At 40.1% G+C, this 21940-nt stretch overlaps 1 protein-coding gene across 2 annotated transcripts in view; it reads right to left on the reverse strand.

Moving 5' to 3' along the window:
- The window catches only part of LOC111863033 (oocyte zinc finger protein XlCOF6.1), a 76111-nt gene that overhangs the window by 7793 nt on the left and 46378 nt on the right, over positions 1-21940 (reverse strand). For both annotated transcript variants that reach the window (XM_033750898.1, XM_023848977.2), the window contains exon 2: positions 6274-6416. In XM_033750898.1, coding sequence (XP_033606789.1) covers positions 6274-6416 — 143 coding nt within the window. The remainder of the gene's footprint in view (positions 1-6273; positions 6417-21940) is intronic.

The raw sequence follows: 21940 nt of genomic DNA on the forward strand, positions 1-21940 counted from the left end.
TGAATAAGTATTCACACTCCTCGTACCACGCTGGTGTGGTGGTCCCCAGGTTGCCGACGAAGATGATTGGTCTTCATCGATATCACTTTCTGATTCGCTACCTTCAACGTCACTCTCAGAATTGTCAGTACAACAATCTGAATCTGAGTCACTGATCAGCTGAAATATGTCGGAATCTTCCAGATGAGATGAAGCCATGGTAAAATCACACTATCACGTAGCTAGACAGAACACTTCCAGTCACAAACTCAGGACTCAGTGTAATGAAACTGTATAAAGAAGTGTAATCTTAGTGTGCAACCCAGCTCGATAAAGCAACACTGAGTTCATTTCATTCCCCCACTCTCCTCATTCCTATTGAACTACGTCATGTTACGATCAAACTTCAAAGTACTTCGAATGAACCCTTACAGCCACGGACCTATTCCGCTGTGTCTTGAAACTGTAACGCATGCATAAAGAATGCTAGCCTTGAACTATAACAGTAAACACATTGTGTAGCAAATACACTGCTATACAACACTGAGTATATTTCACTCGGCCGCTATCATCATTCCTAACGAAGTACGTCATTCAGACAACGATATACTCTTAGAAGAAACATCCGCGGTGTTGCCGTGGCTTGCACAAGTGGTCATGCATCAACCTGCATTGAAGCGTTCCGAGAACCTATGAATTCTTGTAGAGAAATTAGCAAAACTGGGGAATTTCTTATTTGGAGCCAGTGTAAAAATCTTAACATGTTTTATACAATCTGTAAATTACAATATCTGATTCTATATTCTTTCGAGAAAAAACAGCGTTTATTTCGTTCGTTTATCACAGAAATTGCAGAAATAGGAGCAAATTTAGTAAATGATTGCAGTTTTTATGGATTTATAATCGCGGGTATTTAAATTAGTTCCGTACCGCTGCCCTTACCGGAATTTAAATGCCCGTAGGATAAAGGTTAGTGAAGAAATGACGACGTCAAAGCTAACGAGAGTACCTCGAGAATGAAGGGTAACAGTCTTTAATAACTGTACAAAGTGGCCCAAATTCTTATGAAAGAGTTGGATTTACCGGCAAAAGGACTGAGTATCCTATGGAGAAAGTCGGCCAGTGCACAGCAAGGGGAACCAATCAAACAAACTATAGGCCTCAGAGGAATGTCCGCTTTGTGAATCTTGGGAAGACCATATAGATGTGGAGGTTTGCTGTGGTATGGAGTCAGCTTGTGTTTTAGATCGGTTGTTAGAGTGGTTTTGTATTTAGAAAGGAGTTTCTGTACTTTCCTCTCCACTTTAGCTGTAAGATCTTTGGACAAGGTTTCGTAAACTCCGGACTCTAGCAACGTGTTTAACTTATCCTTGTATTTGGATTCATCCAAAACCACTGTGCAGTTGCCTTTGTCTGCTCAAAGAATCCTAATTTCCTTGTTAAGTCTCAAAAGATTTCATGGCTTTCAGTTCCTTCGTGGTCATGTTAGGTCTGGAAGACTTAGACTTCTCTAGCATGGATCTAACTTTCCACCTGAATTCCATGCCCTTAGTCTGTGGAAGCTTCGAAACAACAGATTCCACAGCACATGCCATATCCAAGTTTGAGTGTGGGCGTGTTACCGAAAAATTCAAACCCTTCATAAGGACTGCTTCCTCAGAGTCCGTTAAAATATATCTGCATCGATTGAGGATGAATTTCTTAGATGCTGAGGCTGGGGTAGAAGGGGCTCTATTTTGTTGACTGTTGAGCTGGGAAAACTTGCTAATATGAACATCTTTCTGCTTATTGAAGATTTTCTCAAATGAATTTGTCCACAGCGTTGAATATACGCTGTTGGTTGAAAATATTTACAGATGACTTGAGAAAATCCTCCAGTTGATTGATTTCATATAGTTGGGAAGTCTTCTTATGCCAATGATAGTGTAACCTATCCCTAAGAAGTGCCTGACTGGCACGTAAGGCAATTTTGGAGGTCCATCAACTGTTGAAGGGCATCTTTACAGAGAAGGCTATGGGAATGATGTCCTGAGATTTGCATATCCTAAGGAAAGTTATATGATTGAGGGTTTTGGCTAACTGAATTTTCAGGCGTTCTCATTTTCTAAAGGAAGGGTATATAGCAGGTCCCTATAGCCTTCTCTGTAAAGACACCCAAGGGCAGTAGTCCTCAGAAGAAAGAGGAAAACCCTCTGTCTTCTGTATATATTCCATATGTGAAAGGTGTTTCTGAAAAGTTTAAATGGATAGGTAATCGATATAATATTAGGACAATCTTTCCAACAAAACACACTCTTAGGAACTCTCTTATGAAAACCAGACCAAAAAGAGATCCACAACAGACGGCACAGTGCATCCATAGCATTCCCTGTGAATGTGGCAGAAGCTACATTAGCAAAAGAGGCAGACCTCTGGCTGTGTGGCTCCGGGAACAGAGGCATAATCTCAAAGAAGGTCTTCTAGAAAATTCTGAGCTAGCTAAACATGCCTATGAAGAGGGACATAGGGTAGGCTGGGATGAAGCTAAGATTTTGGATACTGAAAGCCACATCAGGTATAGGAAATACAAGGAAGCAGCCCATATGGCATGCTCGGCCAAACCAATTAGCCAACCCAGTTTGGACTTTTCTCCCATTTGGATCCCCATTATCAGCAATGAAGTCACCAATTCACATAGAAGATCTGTTTGACGTGATACATGTTTTTATTGATTTCTATTAGGTTCTAAATTAGATAGACGTGATTTACTCCATTGCTGACCCTAGTTAGACACTATTAGTTTTTTACTAGTTCTCCTTTCTATTCCATGCCGTGGGGTCATGGACCTGGTTATTAGTTTGGTTTCGTGACATAAATTTCTACGGCTCTATCTATCCTGGTTCCACGCTTATACGTGTTTGGAACAATTTGTAATGTATATTTTTCTTATTAGCTCTCATGGACTTAGCCTGGTCTCAGGTGTTTATAACCTTTGTGTTTTGTGACATCAGCTGTCCAGTGATTTAGGCTAGTTGTTTCAACAGAACAGGAGTTTTCCCTCACCTGAGGACGGAAATAGATCCAATTCCGAAACGCCCCGTTTTCCTTAGTTATCTTAAAACCAGGATGATGGGTAAAGTTGGAAAACCCAATATCTCTGTGTACCCTGTATACAATTTGTTCAAGGGTTGAGGAAACCTGGCAACAGCGTACAGCATAGAGAACATTTCTCCCATACTGCTGCTGTAACTGCTGATAGCAGAATGAGTCATTAGAGCTGACAAATGCGCGCTGTCATGCAGTCTGATCGTGTTACTGCAATAAGTTGCATTAATAGTCCGTCTCTGTTAGTGGTGTCGATAGTTAGTCGACATTTATACCGAAATGAAGTTCGCTATTGAACAGCGTATGTTCACTGTCAAAGCTTTTGCATTGAAAAAACTTACAGAAAATGCATCCACAAGTTTCGTCGTAAATATTCTGACTCGCCAGTTCCCACAAAGTCCTGTGTATCCAAGCTTGTGGAAAAAAAGTGGTCATCTACAGGTTCAGTGCATGACATGAAGAAATCTCAAAGAGGATTGTGCTGACTGAAGAAAAGGTTTGGCATATTCAGGCACAACTACAGAACAGTCCTCAAAAATAATTAAGACGTTCAGAGCAGGAAGCCGGTGTTTCGTTAGGATCTGCTTTCACAGCCACAAAATTAATCAANTAAAACCAGGATGATGGGTAAAGTTGGAAAACCCAATATCTCTGTGTACCCTGTATACAATTTGTTCAAGGGTTGAGGAAACCTGGCAACAGCGTACAGCATAGAGAACATTTCTCCCATACTGCTGCTGTAACTGCTGATAGCAGAATGAGTCATTAGAGCTGACAAATGCGCGCTGTCATGCAGTCTGATCGTGTTACTGCAATAAGTTGCATTAATAGTCCGTCTCTGTTAGTGGTGTCGATAGTTAGTCGACATTTATACCGAAATGAAGTTCGCTATTGAACAGCGTATGTTCACTGTCAAAGCTTTTGCATTGAAAAAACTTACAGAAAATGCATCCATAAGTTTCGTCGTAAATATTCTGACTCGCCAGTTCCCACAAAGTCCTGTGTATCCAAGCTTGTGGAAAAAAAGTGGTCATCTACAGGTTCAGTGCATGACATGAAGAAATCTCAAAGAGGATTGTGCTGACTGAAGAAAAGGTTTGGCATATTCAGGCACAACTACAGAACAGTCCTCAAAAATAATTAAGACGTTCAGAGCAGGAAGCCGGTGTTTCGTTAGGATCTGCTTTCACAGCCACAAAATTAATCAAATTTCGACCGTATAAAATAACAGTTGTGCATGCATGGAAACGACCAGATTATGCATCAAGAATCCGTTTTTGTTAACTGGCTGCTGTAAAATTTGCATGATGGAATCGTGGATCCACAGCTTCTGTTCATTACTGATGAAGCGAGGTTTTACGCTATTGGTTATGTCAGTGCACAAAATGTAAGTATATGGAGTGATGAAAATCCTCACGCTATACAGCAAGTGCCACTATATAGTGAAAAGGTGGGGGTGTGGTGTGCTGTAAGTCTGCAGCGAATCATTGGCCCCTTATTTTTCCACGATACTGTGAACTCTGACCGCTACGTTACTGATATACCGAATCCATTCTTCAACCAGATGACTGCTGAAGAAAGACAACATGGGTATTTTCACCAAGGCACCGTTACAACGCATACAGGTAATGCAACCATGGTCGCAAAATGGGAAGTGTTTGAAGACAGAATAATCAGGAGAGGACTGTAGCCTCCCATATCCCGAGATCTAAGATGTTGTTTTTTTTATCTTTGGGGAAACCTGAAGGGAAATTCTACAAGAATAATCCTCGTAGCACTGATGTTCTGCAGAGTGAAATAATAGGTCACTTTTCACATGCTTGGATAAACACGACTTTGTGGGAACTGGTGAGTTATAATATTTGAATTGAAACTTACAGATACATTTTCTGTAAGTTCTTTTCCATGCAAAAGTTTTGACAATAAACACGCTGTTCAATAGTGAAATTCATTTCAGTACAAATGTCGACCACCTAGCGACACCTCTAACAAAGACTCACTCACTATTACGCGACCTACTGCAATGACAAGATCAGACCACCTGACAGCATGCAGTTATCAGCGCCAATGACTCATTCTGCTATCGGCAGTTACAGCAGCAATCTGTGAGAAATATTTTGTCCACTGTGTGATGCTCCCCGATTTCCTCGATGGTTGAACGCCCTGTATTTAGGTACACTGGAATATCTTTTTATGAACTTTCAGTTTTTTATAGTGTATTGAAGGTTTATCTCATTTGACTTTCAACTTTTTTCCAAATTCATGAAATACATCATGTAATGCTTAAATTTTGAGAACTGTACATGCCATGTCTGCAAAAATTGCCATGGGTAAGTTTAAAACCATTTTTATTAATATTACAGGCTTAAAAACAAAGCATGTTGTTTTAAGTTCTCTGAGAAGTTTCAATGAATATTAGCATGTAAGATTGAGGTTTCCACAACAGATACTGTATATCCTGGAATCTGCAGTCAAATAGATTGGTTAATTGTTACAAGAATATTGGCACGTGAGAATTCCTCTTTCATTAATTCGTTTGGGGTTGGGTAAACTTCAAAGCACAATTCAATTTTCATCATGCCTGGCTAGATATTAATTTAAGACAAATTCACAAGCTACATCTGTGATATAGTGCACAACAACTGCACTGAGCTCAACGTCTTCAAGATAATAACTAATACATAAAAAACAGCCCTTCATACTACTCGTCTGGATACTTCAGAACCAGTATCTTCAGAGTCACAGTCGTGGGTGTGGCAAATCTGACAGTGCTTCCTATTTCTTTTCATATTATAGTATTTTAATCAAATGCACTGCAAAAGACTGTGAATAAAAATCAGAATTGGGGGAATACAAATAGATAGTGTATGACTGGGGTGAAACCTCTAACAAGGTAGCCATCTGCGGAGACCTGGACAGCAATGGGGCAGTATTACCAGGATGGACATTTGGGGAATAGATTTTTGGGATGTGTCCCAAAGTGATATGAATCGCTGTTGTTTCTAAGGGTTTTCAAACCTTTGGTTCTAACATGGAGGTTATTACATATACATACTAATGAGATGTAGAGATCCATCATGTACAGCGTTAACTGCAATTAAGATAAAAAAAAAAACTCAATGGTGTTAACTGGCACCATAATTTAGATGCAGAAAAATATGACACGAAGAGACATAATGACATATATCTCCTTCTGATATACACACTTACAGCTTTATTCTTCAGAACAGGAAATGCTGAGTCAACTCGTTTCAAAATTATTTTTGGGAATCGAGTTGCTAAGGAATGCAACGTCCTTCTCAATCTCGCAAGGCGCACTTCTTCACTTGTCATGCTTCTTGTGTTATTCTGTGCTGAACACACACAAAGGATTAGACACTGGCACATCAAAAGGTAGCATAAAAACATATGCTCCTAGTTGAGAAAATAAAGAGGGAAATTTTCATACAATACTGAAGTATGCGAAACTAATATTTTACTCCCCTGGAAAAGCAAAATACCAACATTTGAAATTAATTATGGAAATTGCATGTGTGACGTTCATATAGATTTTGTCTACTTTTTCAAGACAATTTATTGCACGGCATTACTGCATTTACCATGAATAAATTGTAAGTGAAACTGGTCTTGCTGCCTTAAATGCGTGATGAAGCAGTTACGCAGCGATTCTAGTACATTATTCATCTTCAATAAGCTGCAATCTTAAACTAGAAATAAAGTTATGCCTACACTTAATTAATCAAGCAATACACTATGAAGACATAAGGGGAAGTGTAGATATAGCTCCACAATTCTCGACCTTAGCACAAGATGCAGATCAATGGTTAGCTTCATGCCACTTTCGCCTTAGGCCCAGGAAAAGAGCCGCATTTACCAATAAGATAGGAGCCTGGGTGGCGTCCAGAGCCAGTCTCGATGCTATGGACTAGTTTCTAAAAAGAATATTTAAGGTTTCAGTAGAAGCGAAATTTCTTCGCCCAGGAAATCAGCAGCAGGGGTGCCACAGTTCTGTACAGCTTATATATAAATGATGCCCTCACGGCACCAGGAATACACCTTGCTCTGTTCGCGGAAGATACTTGTATATACGCAACAGAGAAACATGAGCGACGAGTTTTCAACAAACTCCAGCGTGGTCACACTGTCGTGGGGTCATGGTGTCGGCACTGGAACATAAAGATCAATGAAGGGAAGACTCAGGCTATCTACTTCTCCAGAAGGCGTAGAATGCCTGAGGACGCCGTACAACTAAATGGAATGAACATCCCATTTGTAAATAGTATTAAATTTCTAGGTGCCACCTTCGATAGGAGGATGACATGGAGACTACACATTTTAGATCAGTGATGAATTATAGCTGTCACACCTGTGAGTTTACAGCGGACACTCATTTGATGAAACTGCAGCACCTGCAGAACAGAGTTCACTGTGCTATTGGCAATCTTGACAGGCGCACACTGGCCCGCAATTTGCACTTGGCATTCAAAATTCCGTAAGTGTATGATTACAAAACTAAATAATGCAGGAGGCAGGCAGATGTCGTCCTAAATCACGAAAATCCAAAAGTATGTGCAATTGGACAAGGAGAAGCCAGGCATAGGAAATATAAGAGGCTTAAACTTGGCAGCGCTCAGGCCTACGACCATTCAAGTGTCTAACTGCTGTCTCAGATTGTTAAATAAATTGATGCATATGGTGCTGCACATTCCTATGCTGAGAGATGTCCCTGTACATATTAGTATTAAAATAAAAAAATAACAATATCAGTTATATTGTGAAGAGTGTAATAAGTAAAAAAAAAAGTATGTATCACATTTCCTCCATAAGGTGTAGCAAGTGAACATAAAAAAAAAGAAGTAGACCAACCACTCCTTTTATCGTTAAGAAGGACCAAATAAGAGAGGGAGAAAAAAAGTCTACACTCAAAACAAAAATATGGCCATGGATCCCAGNAGGGACCAATGCCAAGAGTGACCATGCCGGCTGATTGTCAGCAGTAAGCTTCTGCTCTGCAACCTATTTGGGTCTGTTATCCAGTACATCGGTTCGCCGGTGCTGAGATTTACAGTTTTGTCTATATATATAAGCTGTACAGCACTGGGGCAAGGACGGAACCTTGTGGCACCCCTGCCGCTACCTTCCTGGGTGAAGAAAGTTCGCCTTCTACTGAAACTTTAAATTTTCTGTTTGTTAGAAATGAAGCAATCAGTTTTATGAGACTGGTCAAAAATTGTAACTCTGTGAGCTTATATAGTAGGCCGGGGTGCCATGTTACGTCAAAGGCCTTTTCAATGTCCAAGAATACAGCAGCCGTCAACATACTGTTATTAAAATTAAGAGAGACGTGATGCGCACAAAAACCAAACTGACTTGTGTTTAGCAAGTTCCTTTCCTCTAAGTGTCCATGGATTATTCTTAGATTTACTTTCTCGAAAAGTTTGCCCGTAGTGGACAGGAGGCTAATCAGACGTAAATTTTGTGGGAATTTTGGGTTTTTGGCAGAGCTATGATTTTGGTTTCCTTCCAAGGTGCCAGGAAGTGACAGAGTTGAAAACAGTGGTTAAATAAATGCGTTAAATGAATGAGAGTTCTTCTTGGAAGGTGCCTGAGACATTCATTTGGAATGCCATCAATTCTGCAGGCCTTTCCTAATTTTAGGGATCGAATTTCTTTGGAGACGTCACATNCCTAGTTGAGAAAATAAAGAGGGAAATTTTCATACAATACTGAAGTATGCGAAACTAATATTTTACTCCCCTGGAAAAGCAAAATACCAACATTTGAAATTAATTATGGAAATTGCATGTGTGACGTTCATATAGATTTTGTCTACTTTTTCAAGACAATTTATTGCACGGCATTACTGCATTTACCATGAATAAATTGTAAGTGAAACTGGTCTTGCTGCCTTAAATGCGTGATGAAGCAGTTACGCAGCGATTCTAGTACATTATTCATCTTCAATAAGCTGCAATCTTAAACTAGAAATAAAGTTATGCCTACACTTAATTAATCAAGCAATACACTATGAAGACATAAGGGGAAGTGTAGATATAGCTCCACAATTCTCGACCTTAGCACAAGATGCAGATCAATGGTTAGCTTCATGCCACTTTCGCCTTAGGCCCAGGAAAAGAGCCGCATTTACCAATAAGATAGGAGCCTGGGTGGCGTCCAGAGCCAGTCTCGATGCTATGGACTAGTTTCTAAAAAGAATATTTAAGGTTTCAGTAGAAGCGAAATTTCTTCGCCCAGGAAATCAGCAGCAGGGGTGCCACAGTTCTGTACAGCTTATATATAAATGATGCCCTCACGGCACCAGGAATACACCTTGCTCTGTTCGCGGAAGATACTTGTATATACGCAACAGAGAAACATGAGCGACGAGTTTTCAACAAACTCCAGCGTGGTCACACTGTCGTGGGGTCATGGTGTCGGCACTGGAACATAAAGATCAATGAAGGGAAGACTCAGGCTATCTACTTCTCCAGAAGGCGTAGAATGCCTGAGGACGCCGTACAACTAAATGGAATGAACATCCCATTTGTAAATAGTATTAAATTTCTAGGTGCCACCTTCGATAGGAGGATGACATGGAGACTACACATTTTAGATCAGTGATGAATTATAGCTGTCACACCTGTGAGTTTACAGCGGACACTCATTTGATGAAACTGCAGCACCTGCAGAACAGAGTTCACTGTGCTATTGGCAATCTTGACAGGCGCACACTGGCCCGCAATTTGCACTTGGCATTCAAAATTCCGTAAGTGTATGATTACAAAACTAAATAATGCAGGAGGCAGGCAGATGTCGTCCTAAATCACGAAAATCCAAAAGTATGTGCAATTGGACAAGGAGAAGCCAGGCATAGGAAATATAAGAGGCTTAAACTTGGCAGCGCTCAGGCCTACGACCATTCAAGTGTCTAACTGCTGTCTCAGATTGTTAAATAAATTGATGTATATGGTGCTGCACATTCCTATGCTGAGAGATGTCCCTGTACATATTAGTATTAAAATAAAAAAATAACAATATCAGTTATATTGTGAAGAGTGTAATAAGTAAAAAAAAAAGTATGTATCACATTTCCTCCATAAGGTGTAGCAAGTGAACATAAAAAAAAAGAAGAAGTAGACCAACCACTCCTTTTATCGTTAAGAAGGACCGACTAGGAGAAAGAAAAAAAAAAGTCTACACTCAGAACAAAAATATGGCCATGGGTCCCAGGCAGGGACCGATGCCAAGAGTGACCATGCCGGCTGATTGTCAGCAGTAAGCTTCTGCTCTGCAACCTATTTGGGTCTGTTATCCAGTACATCGGTTCGCCGGTGCTGAGATTTACAGTTTTGTCTATATATATAAGCTGTACAGCACTGGGGCAAGGACGGAACCTTGTGGCACCCCTGCCGCTACCTTCCTGGGTGAAGAAAGTTCGCCTTCTACTGAAACTTTAAATTTTCTGTTTGTTAGAAATGAAGCAATCAGTTTTATGAGACTGGTCAAAAATTGTAACTCTGTGAGCTTATATAGTAGGCCGGGGTGCCATGTTACGTCAAAGGCCTTTTCAATGTCCAAGAATACAGCAGCCGTCAACATACTGTTATTAAAATTAAGAGAGACGTGATGCGCACAAAAACCAAACTGACTTGTGTTTAGCAAGTTCCTTTCCTCTAAGTGTCCATGGATTATTCTTAGATTTACTTTCTCGAAAAGTTTGCCCGTAGTGGACAGGAGGCTAATCAGACGTAAATTTTGTGGGAATTTTGGGTTTTTGGCAGAGCTATGATTTTGGTTTCCTTCCAAGGTGCCAGGAAGTGACAGAGTTGAAAACAGTGGTTAAATAAATGCGTTAAATGAATGAGAGTTCTTCTTGGAAGGTGCCTGAGACATTCATTTGGAATGCCATCAATTCTGCAGGCCTTTCCTAATTTTAGGGATCGAATTTCTTTGGAGACGTCACATAGTCGAAATTTAGGTGAGGGGTTTTCCTCGACTGTAGTCAGCAGAGCTTGGACTCGGGCCTCCACCAGCCATTCATGGTCAGTGTCACACAGTTTATGCGGCTTGAACAGGATTTCTAGATAATTTGCAATTATACTGGCTTTTTCGTTTGGATAAAATACTGGTCCGAAACGCCCATGAATTGCAGTTGGTACCTTTGGTCCACCCCTCTTTGTGAGAGATTTCGCAATAGGCCATACTGCACAAGGTGTAATCTCACAGTTCTCTGTCTTGGTTTCCCACCGTTCAGGTGCCTACTTCCGGGCCATTCTCCTTATAGTTTTAGTGACCCAGTTCACTGCTGTTTTGCATGCTGGATCCTGGGTTTCTTGCCAAAGTTTTCTGAGCCTCTGCTTGTGCTTGAGTAGTCAGTCTAGGCCAGATGGGCCGTGATTACGAAATGAGGTTGTGGTTGTTTGTCGACAGCCTATATGCTGATGCTACAGAGGCTGCAAAGTCGCGAGCTGCCTTGTCAGCTTCAATACATGAATTAATTTTGATTCTTGGGGATACTAGGGCAGAGGCGACGGTTTGAAACCGCTCCCAATCTGTGAATTTTTCAACTGGATCCAAGATTTCCCTGGCTTTAACATGATCCAAGAAGCAAAACATTATAGGTAGTTGATCTGAATCCCAAAAACAACTGGAGAATGTGAAATGTTTTAAATATTTGGGTAGCTTGTTAACAGATGATGGAAGGTGTATGTGTGAAATTAAATCGAGGATTGCCATGGAGAAAGCTGCATTTAGCAAGAAGAAGAATCTTTTTACCAGCAAATAGGACTTAAATTTGAGGAAGAAACCAGTGAAATGCTACATTTGGAGCATTGCTTTGTATGGGGCTGAAACTTGGACACTTAGGGCAGTAGATCACAAACACCTGGAAAGCTTCAAAATGTGGTGTTGGAGAAGGATGGAGAAGATCAGTTGGACCGATTATGTGAGAAATGAAGAAGTGTTATTTAGAGTCAGTGAGCAGAGGAATATCCTACATAAAATAAGAAAACGGAAGGCCAATTGGATTGGTCATATCTTACGCAGTAACCGCCTTCTAAAGAAGTTATTGAAGGAAAGATAGAGGGCCGGATAGAAGTGATCAGAAGACGAGGAAGAAGACGTAAGATGCTGGATGACCTTGGGGACAGAAGAGGATATTTTCATTTGAAGGAGAAAGCTCTAGATCGCATCAAGTGGAGGAACTGTTTTGGAAGAGACTGTGGACCTGTCGTCTTTGACAGATTACTGATGATGATGATCTGAATCGATGATGTCCAGAACTCTGACCTCTGAGAGCTGAACATCTTTATGGACTACAATGTCCAGGACATCACCTCTCCCATCAGGAACGAAGTCGGTAGGATATTGTGGCACCGAAATTTCAAAATTACAATTAACAAATACATCTAAAAGCTTGAAACCTGCATGGATTTGCGACATTACCATTCCAAACAAGGTGCTTTGTGTTCAGATCACCTGCCAAATTGGATTTTGTTCTAAAGTTTAGGAGCTCTGTGATGTCTGCGTCTCTCCACGCTCTAAGTGGAGATTTATAAACAGATGCAAACAGCATTTCAGTATGACCGACCGGTATGCAGACCCCCGTTGCTTCTACTGAAAGTAGGGGAAGCAGGTCAACATGAGTATGTGGGATTCCCTTTTTGACTGCAATGGCAGTTCAGCCCTTATGCCCATCCTGGTGATCATTCCGATATATATGATAATTTGGAATATAGAATCTCATATGTGGTTTCAGATGTGTCTCCGAGAAAAGGGCCACATCTATTTTTAGGTCTTGCATCTGTTTTCGTAGCTCATAGGCTCGTCTCTGAATGCCGTTGGCATTGAACGCTACAATTTTCGGAGGCCTATGTACTGTTACCACCATTGCGATTCAGTAGGCTAAAAACAGCCTTGGTGATAACTGCAACTTTTTCCTCTTCTGATGCAGCACCTGAGAGCCCTGTCATAATCTGCTGCACCATAGTGAAGGCAACGAACATATCGTCTGTTGCATTACTATTTACAATCTTTGCCTGTACTGACTGACTTGAAACTTTGTTGGTGATTTGTTGATTCTGGGGACTTTTAGACGCTTTCTGCTGCGCTGAGGGTTGCTTCGCTTCCACCGAGCTGTGTAGAACAGAGGCGAACGTCCGCTTGGCTATTGCATATTTGGAGAAGAATGTTCTTCCTGAAGACCCTTGATTTGTCATGCGTTGGTTCTTCCTTCGCCACAGCTCCTCCTTCGCATGACTGTAGCCCCTGTAGTTGGTTGGATGTGGTGATTCCCCATCTTTCAGCTGACAGTTGCAGCATCTTGGGATGCTCTCACTATTCTCCTTTTCCGGGCATTCACAATGGCGGTGACCACCCCCACACCATAGGCATCGAGGAGGCTGCCTGCAGTGGACCCAAATGTGGCCAAAACGCTGGCAGTTATAGCACTGGGTGAGACCATTTTTTGATTTGTAAGCCTCTACTTTGACAATTATGTTGCAGAGGTTGGTGATTTTGAAGATTTTCTGGGATTTGTGGTTTCTCGCCAGGGTGACAAGGAAAGGGGGAAGGGATACGAGGGTGTCTCCTCCTGTCGGAGAAGGACGTTTCGCTGTCATATGCTTGACGCTGATGACTTCGTAGCCCAGCTCCTGGAGGGCCACTGTAATGTCTTCTGATGAGGTGTTACTCGGCAGATGCCTGATAACAGCTTTCATAGGTTCGTCTCCTTTGGTGTAAAAGGTAAAGAATGGGAGACCTTTTTGACTCAGTAGGTTTTGTGTTCCTTTATAATCTGCCATATTTTTGGTTGTGATTCGGGTACTGGATGCAGTGTTCCCGAAGAAGAATTCCCCTGTCAGAACAGCTTTCACTTCTTTCTGAAGGCTAAGGAGGTTCGGACACTCTGTTCTGTCCATGGGTATGGACCTGAGTGGGGCAAAGAAATTCTTTGTTGCTGAAGGCCGCGGCTTTTGGTAGACTGGCAGTGGTCTAGATCTTTCCTTTGCCTCCTTCTTGGTGCTGCTGCTGCCGTCGTCAGAGTCGCTATTTCTCTTTCCCCATGCACCGCGACCAGTTTGATCTGTTGTGCGTCCCCCTTATAATCTTCTACCAGCCTCTATACCCTACCGGTACTGGTGCTTACCATCAGTCCCTACTCAGCCAGCGAGGTCGGCCTCTACGAGCTCAGAGGTGTCTCTCGATGCTTCCCCCATCTACCAGAGGCGTTAGAGACTACTGTTAGGCGGGAAATGTCCTTAATTTCGCTCAGTGGCTTCCTTTGGAGACATGAGGTTCTTTTACGTGCTGTAAAGCTACGACACGGGACCAACGGCTTAAAGTCCATCCCGGAGAACTTGTTCCCTGAATTTTTCCGCCCTTAAAAATTCCACGACCTCCGCCGGGTTTGAACCCGCGTACCTTGAGTCATGAGGTGGGAACGTTACCCCTAGACTACAGAGGCCGCTTTTACATAATATTATCTTCTCAGACTCTGCTTTTTCTAGCAGGCGTTTGCAGGTATCTCCGTTGCCATTTTTCTGCGGAGAAGACTGGATGAGCTCTCCTATTTTCACGAGGGCTATCCGAATTAAGTTGATCTCCTGACCACTGATGACTGACTGTGATCGATTCTGACTGATCTAATCCCAAATAGGTTGCCAGACCTGTAGGCTTCTTTATACTCCACGGCATAACGTCACACTACACACAACTTGAATCCAGCTTCGAGCTGTCGTTGGACCGTTCTCCGGTAATTGCAACTGTGAGTGCGTATGCGATAAGTAAATCAATTACTCCAACACTTATCACAACACAAACAAATGGGGACAGCTTTCGTACATACACAGAACACATAAACTTGAACTTAAGAATAGAAGAACCGAATGAACTGGGCGAGGTAACTCGGTATTTTTTTATTATTATTTAACTGCTAATGGGTTTTCACCTGTGGCAGTGGTACTACTATAAGACGACAGACAAATAACACACATAAACACGTTTAAACAAAACAGCACACAAATGAAAAGTGAAACATACTCGTGCTATAAAACTACAATAAACTAACAGTAATGAAATTTAGCCAAGAAGAAGAAGAAGAAGAACCAAGAAAACCCTAGGGTAAACTTAAAATTAAATCGATAATTTCACTAAACAACTACATCGCAAAATACACTCAACTAATAAACATTTTATCCGCGTTTGCACAATATGACTAACATACAAGTCACTGAAAACCAAGAAAACCTACTAAATAAAGGAAGCAAATATAATATGGGTATCACACCAAAAATGAGCATAAAAGTCTACGAAACAGAAAATGTGATAAGACGGATAAAAATCATTAATCAAGAAGAAGTCATTAGATACTTAGTGACAAAAAACATACAGCAAATTGCGTCAAAAAAACATAATAAACAAAGAATACAAAGAAAAAACAGGCATGACCAAACAAAGCAGCCATAGCAGAAGCCAACATGGGAAAAACATTGGTCATTATTGATAAACAAGAGCTGAATGATAAAGTCAAATCTTTTATGAAAAAAAATAACATCACCGAGCTAAAAACAGATCCTACCCAAAAACTTCAAAGAATAGTACAAAATACTCTAAAACAATGTAAAAATATAACAGCCACAAAAAAAGATAACAGGTACTCCAAATGAGCCAAGAAGCAGCCAAACTGAGAGAAAAAATTAAAATCCAAAAAACAGAGGCCCCAATCAGACTGGTTATAAACAACACTAATGCACATACACATAAACTAGCTAAATACATCCATCAAAAACTAAACAACTGTCTAAAGTTAAAACACGAATACAACATCATTAACACAGCACAGTTTGCAGAAAATATAAGAAAACTAAAACTAAATCCAGATCATAAATTGTTAACAATGGACATTAAGGACCTCTACGTTAATATCCCAATCAACTATAGACTTCTTGTGACTAATAAATTATTCAAGGATAACCACATGGATAAAAGCAAAAAAGAAATCATGTCCATTCTTAGGCTGATATTGAATCAAAACTATTTTCAATATAATAAAAAATTCTACAAACCAAGATCGGGCGTAGCCATGGGCTCACCCTTATCAAGTATCATGGCAGAAAGTTTCCTACAGGATCTAGAACAAAACAGATTAAAGAATCTACTGGAAGATGAAAAAATTACATACTATAATAGATACGTAGATGACATCTTCATAATATAGTCAGACAAAAATAACCCCCCAATGCATCCTTGAACACTTCAATGCACAACATAAAAACTTGAAATTCACAATAAATGAGGAAGTACACGACCAAATAGCCTACACAGAATTAAACCTATTTAACAAACACGGACAAATAGAGATGGAAATACACAGAAAACCCACAACGACAGATATAATAATAAATAATAACTCATGCAACCCTAAAGAACTAAATTAGCAGCATACAAAAATTGGATACACAGACTTCTCACACCACCCCTTGAGGAAAACACTAAAAACAAATAGTTAAATACTTTTTTTACTATGGCACAAAATAATAACCATAGAAAGGAAGACGTCACACAACTACATAACAAACTTACACAAAAGAAAAATAATCTGGATAATAAAGCCAAAAAAGAACAAAAATGGGTCAAATTTACCTGTACGGGAAATTACATACAGGAAATCACAAACTATGCAAAAACACCAACATACAGATAGCTTTCAAACAACTCACACTATAGGTAAACTAATAAATGAAAAATTGGAATCAAACCCCTATGAACAAAGTGGGATATACAAAATAATATGCCAAAGGTGCCGTAACTTATACATGGGCCAAACTGGTAGAAATCTAACAAGGTACAAGGAACACACAAGAAACATAAGACTAAACACAGTCGAATCGGCATTTGCCCAACATATACTAAACAAATGCCACTAGTATGGACTGATGACAGTAATCATAGGCATGGCTGAGAAAGCCAAAAAAAAAAAAAGACTCATCAAGAATATAAAAGAAAACTTCCATATACATTGCTTTCACAAGTTCAACAAATTGATAAAACAAAAACACATAAAGGAAAGTAATAACCAACATAACATGTTCGACCTCATAATACTGTACATCAGTACACGCCCACACTATCCTCACAGACACAAGAAGTATAAATACGCAGCACAACAAACCCTAGAATGGTAAAAACAACGTATCATGCTACGAACAACCACAGGACAACATCAAAGGCAGGACGAAACAACCAAAACTCTTTAAAACAACATAATAGGGTTGCTGAAATAATATATTTGCAGAATCTTCTCAAGAACGACAGGCGGCACACGTTCAGCCCCTGTCAAGAGAAGTAATAAGAGAGGACACGAACCTATTTGGTTTATAAACTCTAACTTAACTAACAAAAATAAAAAAAAATGTAATATATCAAGACAGCCACTGTAGTTGTAAAAACTTTGGATTTTGTATCCATCTGTACAAATTGTGATGTATTCGCGCTATGCATGACATCCCCTCCCCTTCCAGCGGACGTAACAGCGCTAGTCAACTCTCCACTCCCCACCCGCCCGCGGTGACCTAACAGGCCAGTGAACACTCCGCCTCCCTACACCGTGGTGACGTGTTGCTAAGCAAGTGGTAAACATGACGTCACGCAACAGGCGAGCCGTGCAACGACTCCTGCTAGAAAATCAGTAAACACGACGGTACTAAACAATGGTACCTATTATGTAACTTTTTTCGGTGTTGTCCATACCGAGGCTAAATAAGTAGCAGCAAAAGAAGGAAATAAGAGAGTGGGAAAACCAAGATTAAGATGGGAAAAATGTGTGTGGCAGGACATAAGAAGTTTGGGTGTAAAGAACTGGAGGAATGTAGCATCAAATGGAGAAGAATGGCGAGCAATCCTGAGGAAGGCCAGGGCTCACAAAGGGCTGTCGTGCCAGTGATGATGATGATGATGATGATGATGATGATGATGATGATGAGTGTCTTTGAGACCTGAGACCTGAGAAGAATATTTCAACCAAAGTGGGATGAAAGAACAGGAGGCTGGAGAAAACTGCACAGTGGGAAGCTTTATAACTTGTACTCCTTGCCAAGTGTTATTACAGTGATAAAGTCATGGAGGATAAAATGGGCAGAGCATATAGCAGCTATAGGAAAGGAGTACATGCAGGGTTTTGATAGGAAAACCAGAATGATAGAGACCATTAGTAAGACCTGGATGTAGATGGGAAAATATAAAACATAAAATTATGGGTTCATGTGGATCAGGAAAGAGTCTAGTGGCAAACTCTTATCAATACAATAATGAACCTTCAAGTTCCAGAACAATTCTGAAGTGGGTGAGCAACTGCTGGGTTCTCAAGAAGAACTCAGCTCCATGGAGTCAGTTACTTGGCAACACAGACTACATTAGACTTCAATTTAACTAGAATGTTCAAATTAATGGGGGAGAACTATACATGCAGACAAGAAAAGGTGAATTGCTTGGTAAGCTGAGCTTCAATGGGATGAGGAGGTGACATGGTAACAAAAATAGGTCACTGTTAGCAATAATGAAAAACAATTTTTCACTTATCACTGATATTCAACGCATATATAAAAATGGGTCATAAGTTGAGAAATACTGTAAGAGGTTAAGAGTTGAAGTATTGCTATATCACAACTTGTTGTATGCACAGGGATACTAAACTAAATTGTATTTTTCTGTTGAAACCAGAATTTTGAATTATGAGCAGAAAATAATTCACTATGAAATAACTTTTATAGCTACAAGCCGGGAGGTCGGGGGTTCAAGTCATGATGAGGTCATTGGATTTTTTCATTTGACCTAATCCTTCTAGCGGCACTATGGCCCTGGGGTCGACCTGGCCTCTAACAGAAATGAGTACCAGGAATTAATTAAATAATTTTTATGGGGAGTAAAGTGTGGCTGCGTGTAGATAACGTGGGACCCTCAACGTCTCACAACCCTATGGGCCTTCACGGCCTGTTACAGGGATAGATTTACTTTACTTTAGCAGTAACACTGACTGATAAACCAAGATAATGTACTGCCACTCCAGTTTAACATGATTCTTTTTTTCAATTTTAGTCTTTCCAAGTTAATGTATTAACTTCGGGAGGTTTGAGGAATTCACCACTTACCTGAGACTCACCCAAGCAGGCACTGTTACAATGTAAATCAGTTCGTTTCTTTCAATATCCCAAAAAATACTGTCACATGTATTAGCGACTAGAGATCGGATTTGGATTGGTGAATATATTTACTGACCACTCATAAGATGTAACTACAAATAATTATAACAGTGTTGCTGATTTCCACACTACAATTGACTCCACACTAAGTCTTCTAAATCTGCTTTCACTAGTTATTGTTTGGTAACAGGTCTCAACAATGGCTATTCCTCTGCAAAGTTATCATTAGAACATTCCTGGAAACGAATCTTAGGGATGGAGATTCTTCAGCTTCTGTTTGCTGGTTAAGACTCCACAGCTGAACGCTCAACTCAACTACTGAACTCTGAACTCTACTGAGTATTCTCACATGTCCACCTTTTACAAGTCTGAGTCTGATGTTACGACCAACGGTCAGTCAGCCTGTCTTTCTGGAATTATGACCAGATTGTTATTACTGTCAGACAGCTGTGGATTTGTTGATATGGGGCACTCTCTTTGACGAGAGGACAGGCCTGTCATTTACAATTGCTGCTGGCCCTCATCAGAAGAGTCATTCTCAGGTCCAAGTCCTGTGGGACTCGTGATCATATTTTATTGTCTCATATTCGAGATTTATCCTTACGTCACCTACCATGACTCACAGGGCTATGGTGGAGGTATTCAAACCTGCCTCCACACAGGACTGTCAAAGTCAAAGTTATGTTACCACTGTTGGTCATTCGGCCAGTCTGTCTTGGAATAATGCACTCATCTGAGGCTTAGGACCAGATCTTTATTCTGTATGGCAGCTGCAGGCTTGTTGGTGTGGAGCGCTCTCCGACGACAGGATAGGTCTTTCGTTTGCCAGAGCCACAGTCTCCAGTAATATTTTCAGCTGTCAGTATGTACAATTTACATTTAACATGTTATTAACGTTAGATGTAATATATACAAGGCCTCTGTCAGTCCATAATCACTATAGCAGATCATGCACTATCAGTAGCTGCTACTACTATGCCAGTCTGGTCACTATAATGGTCACATGCTTGACCACTGCCAAGTTTAAGTCTCTTATAATTTATGTGTCGGGGTTTGACTTGTCCAATGTTGTGAAAATATGAATTTTCATGATTTTGTATGACTTCTGCTTGTTCCCTGCATAATTTTGTTATATAATGATATATGGAAGCTTCAAAGCCATGCGCAAATCGTGAATTTGTGGCCTTGGAGAATTATCAATGGTGCAGAGAACTTAATTTTGAAGTGCTGCAATTTCAGTACATGGTTGTCTGCTGCAAACTCCCAGGCAGGGCAAGCACAAATCAATATTGTCCATTCCTTCATAACTTTGTGAAGAATCAAATATGAATAAACACCTCCAACAGTTTCTCTATTATGGTGTGCTTATTTGTTGCTGCGAAAACGTGTATCGAGACCCACTGTTTAACAATCGGCATTGAACAGATCACATAGAAAATACATCTTCTGTTGTCACAAATATATATTTATTGGCTTGTTACCTAGCATTGGATCTACATGTCCCAATATATTATGGAATTCTGATGTATTTGAATACCATGAAACAACTGGTTTTCTGTAGTAAGGAAAAATTCTGAAGGAATATAATTACAAGTAGTACATATTCCATCAAATTTTATACCCAGTGAAACTACACTACCAAGAAAATGCACAAGGAAAACACGATTCCATTCTACGCTAACATAAAATTACAGGAAAACTGGGAAGGGAAACAACTGAATCCATTTGCAAAGCTGTAATCATTTGCAAAGTGTGGTTAATTGCATCGCCAATTTACATCAACCGTGGTTAACCTATAATAGGGGAGGGGGTAAATAACTAACTCTTAACTCGCTCCGTATTACTACTTCTTCCGATTCACTAAACCGACATATAAGCAAATCAACATTATCACTCCGTTAACAATGCACAGAGCTACCACATGCGATTAAGAACCAATGCAGATATCAAACTGTAAGCAAAACCCGACAGCGAAAATAGATCGCTTTACGTCCAGAAAGTAGTAACCTACCACTGTTAACGTATTTCCAATAGATACACTTTTAAAAGAACTTATGGTAAATTACTTACTTCCTTACCACGGGAAAAGTGCGTTTCTTCAAAAAATGCTCATGAAAATTAACAAGCAATACACTTGACTAAAAATTGTAAGTTCTAGCCACCAATACTACCACTCTGCCATCATTGCGACCACATGCCCAGAGGGTGTCAATTGATTGACTGATTGATTGATTGATTTATTTCGTCACTGTAGATCATTGTACATGATATATGACAAGTCAAGTTAATTCTGAATATTAACAATTTGATATATAAGTAGATTAAAATTACAATAGTTACAATTTTTTACATTCTTATTTGTGGAGAATTTGATGGAATGAATTGGGAAAGGGGAAAGGAAAACACGATAACTACTGCCTCTGTGTGTGTGGAGGCAGATCTCGACCAATCAGAGAGCTTAAACAAACAAATCTGAATCATCTGAATACCCACAATTACGTGCGAATATAGTGGTGCATTATATGCAAATTGGTAAGTATTAATTTTGATTTGATGTGGTTGCGAAACGAAAGTAGACATTTGCGAACGAAATTACAGCTGCATGTCAAACATATTATTTGTGTATATGAATATTATGCTTACTACCATAAATGGAATTAGAAACATAGAATTCTTTCAAG

Source organism: Cryptotermes secundus, unplaced genomic scaffold (genome assembly GCF_002891405.2).
Source record: "Cryptotermes secundus unplaced genomic scaffold, Csec_1.0 scaffold1088, whole genome shotgun sequence".
Classification (NCBI taxonomy): domain Eukaryota; kingdom Metazoa; phylum Arthropoda; class Insecta; order Blattodea; family Kalotermitidae; genus Cryptotermes; species Cryptotermes secundus.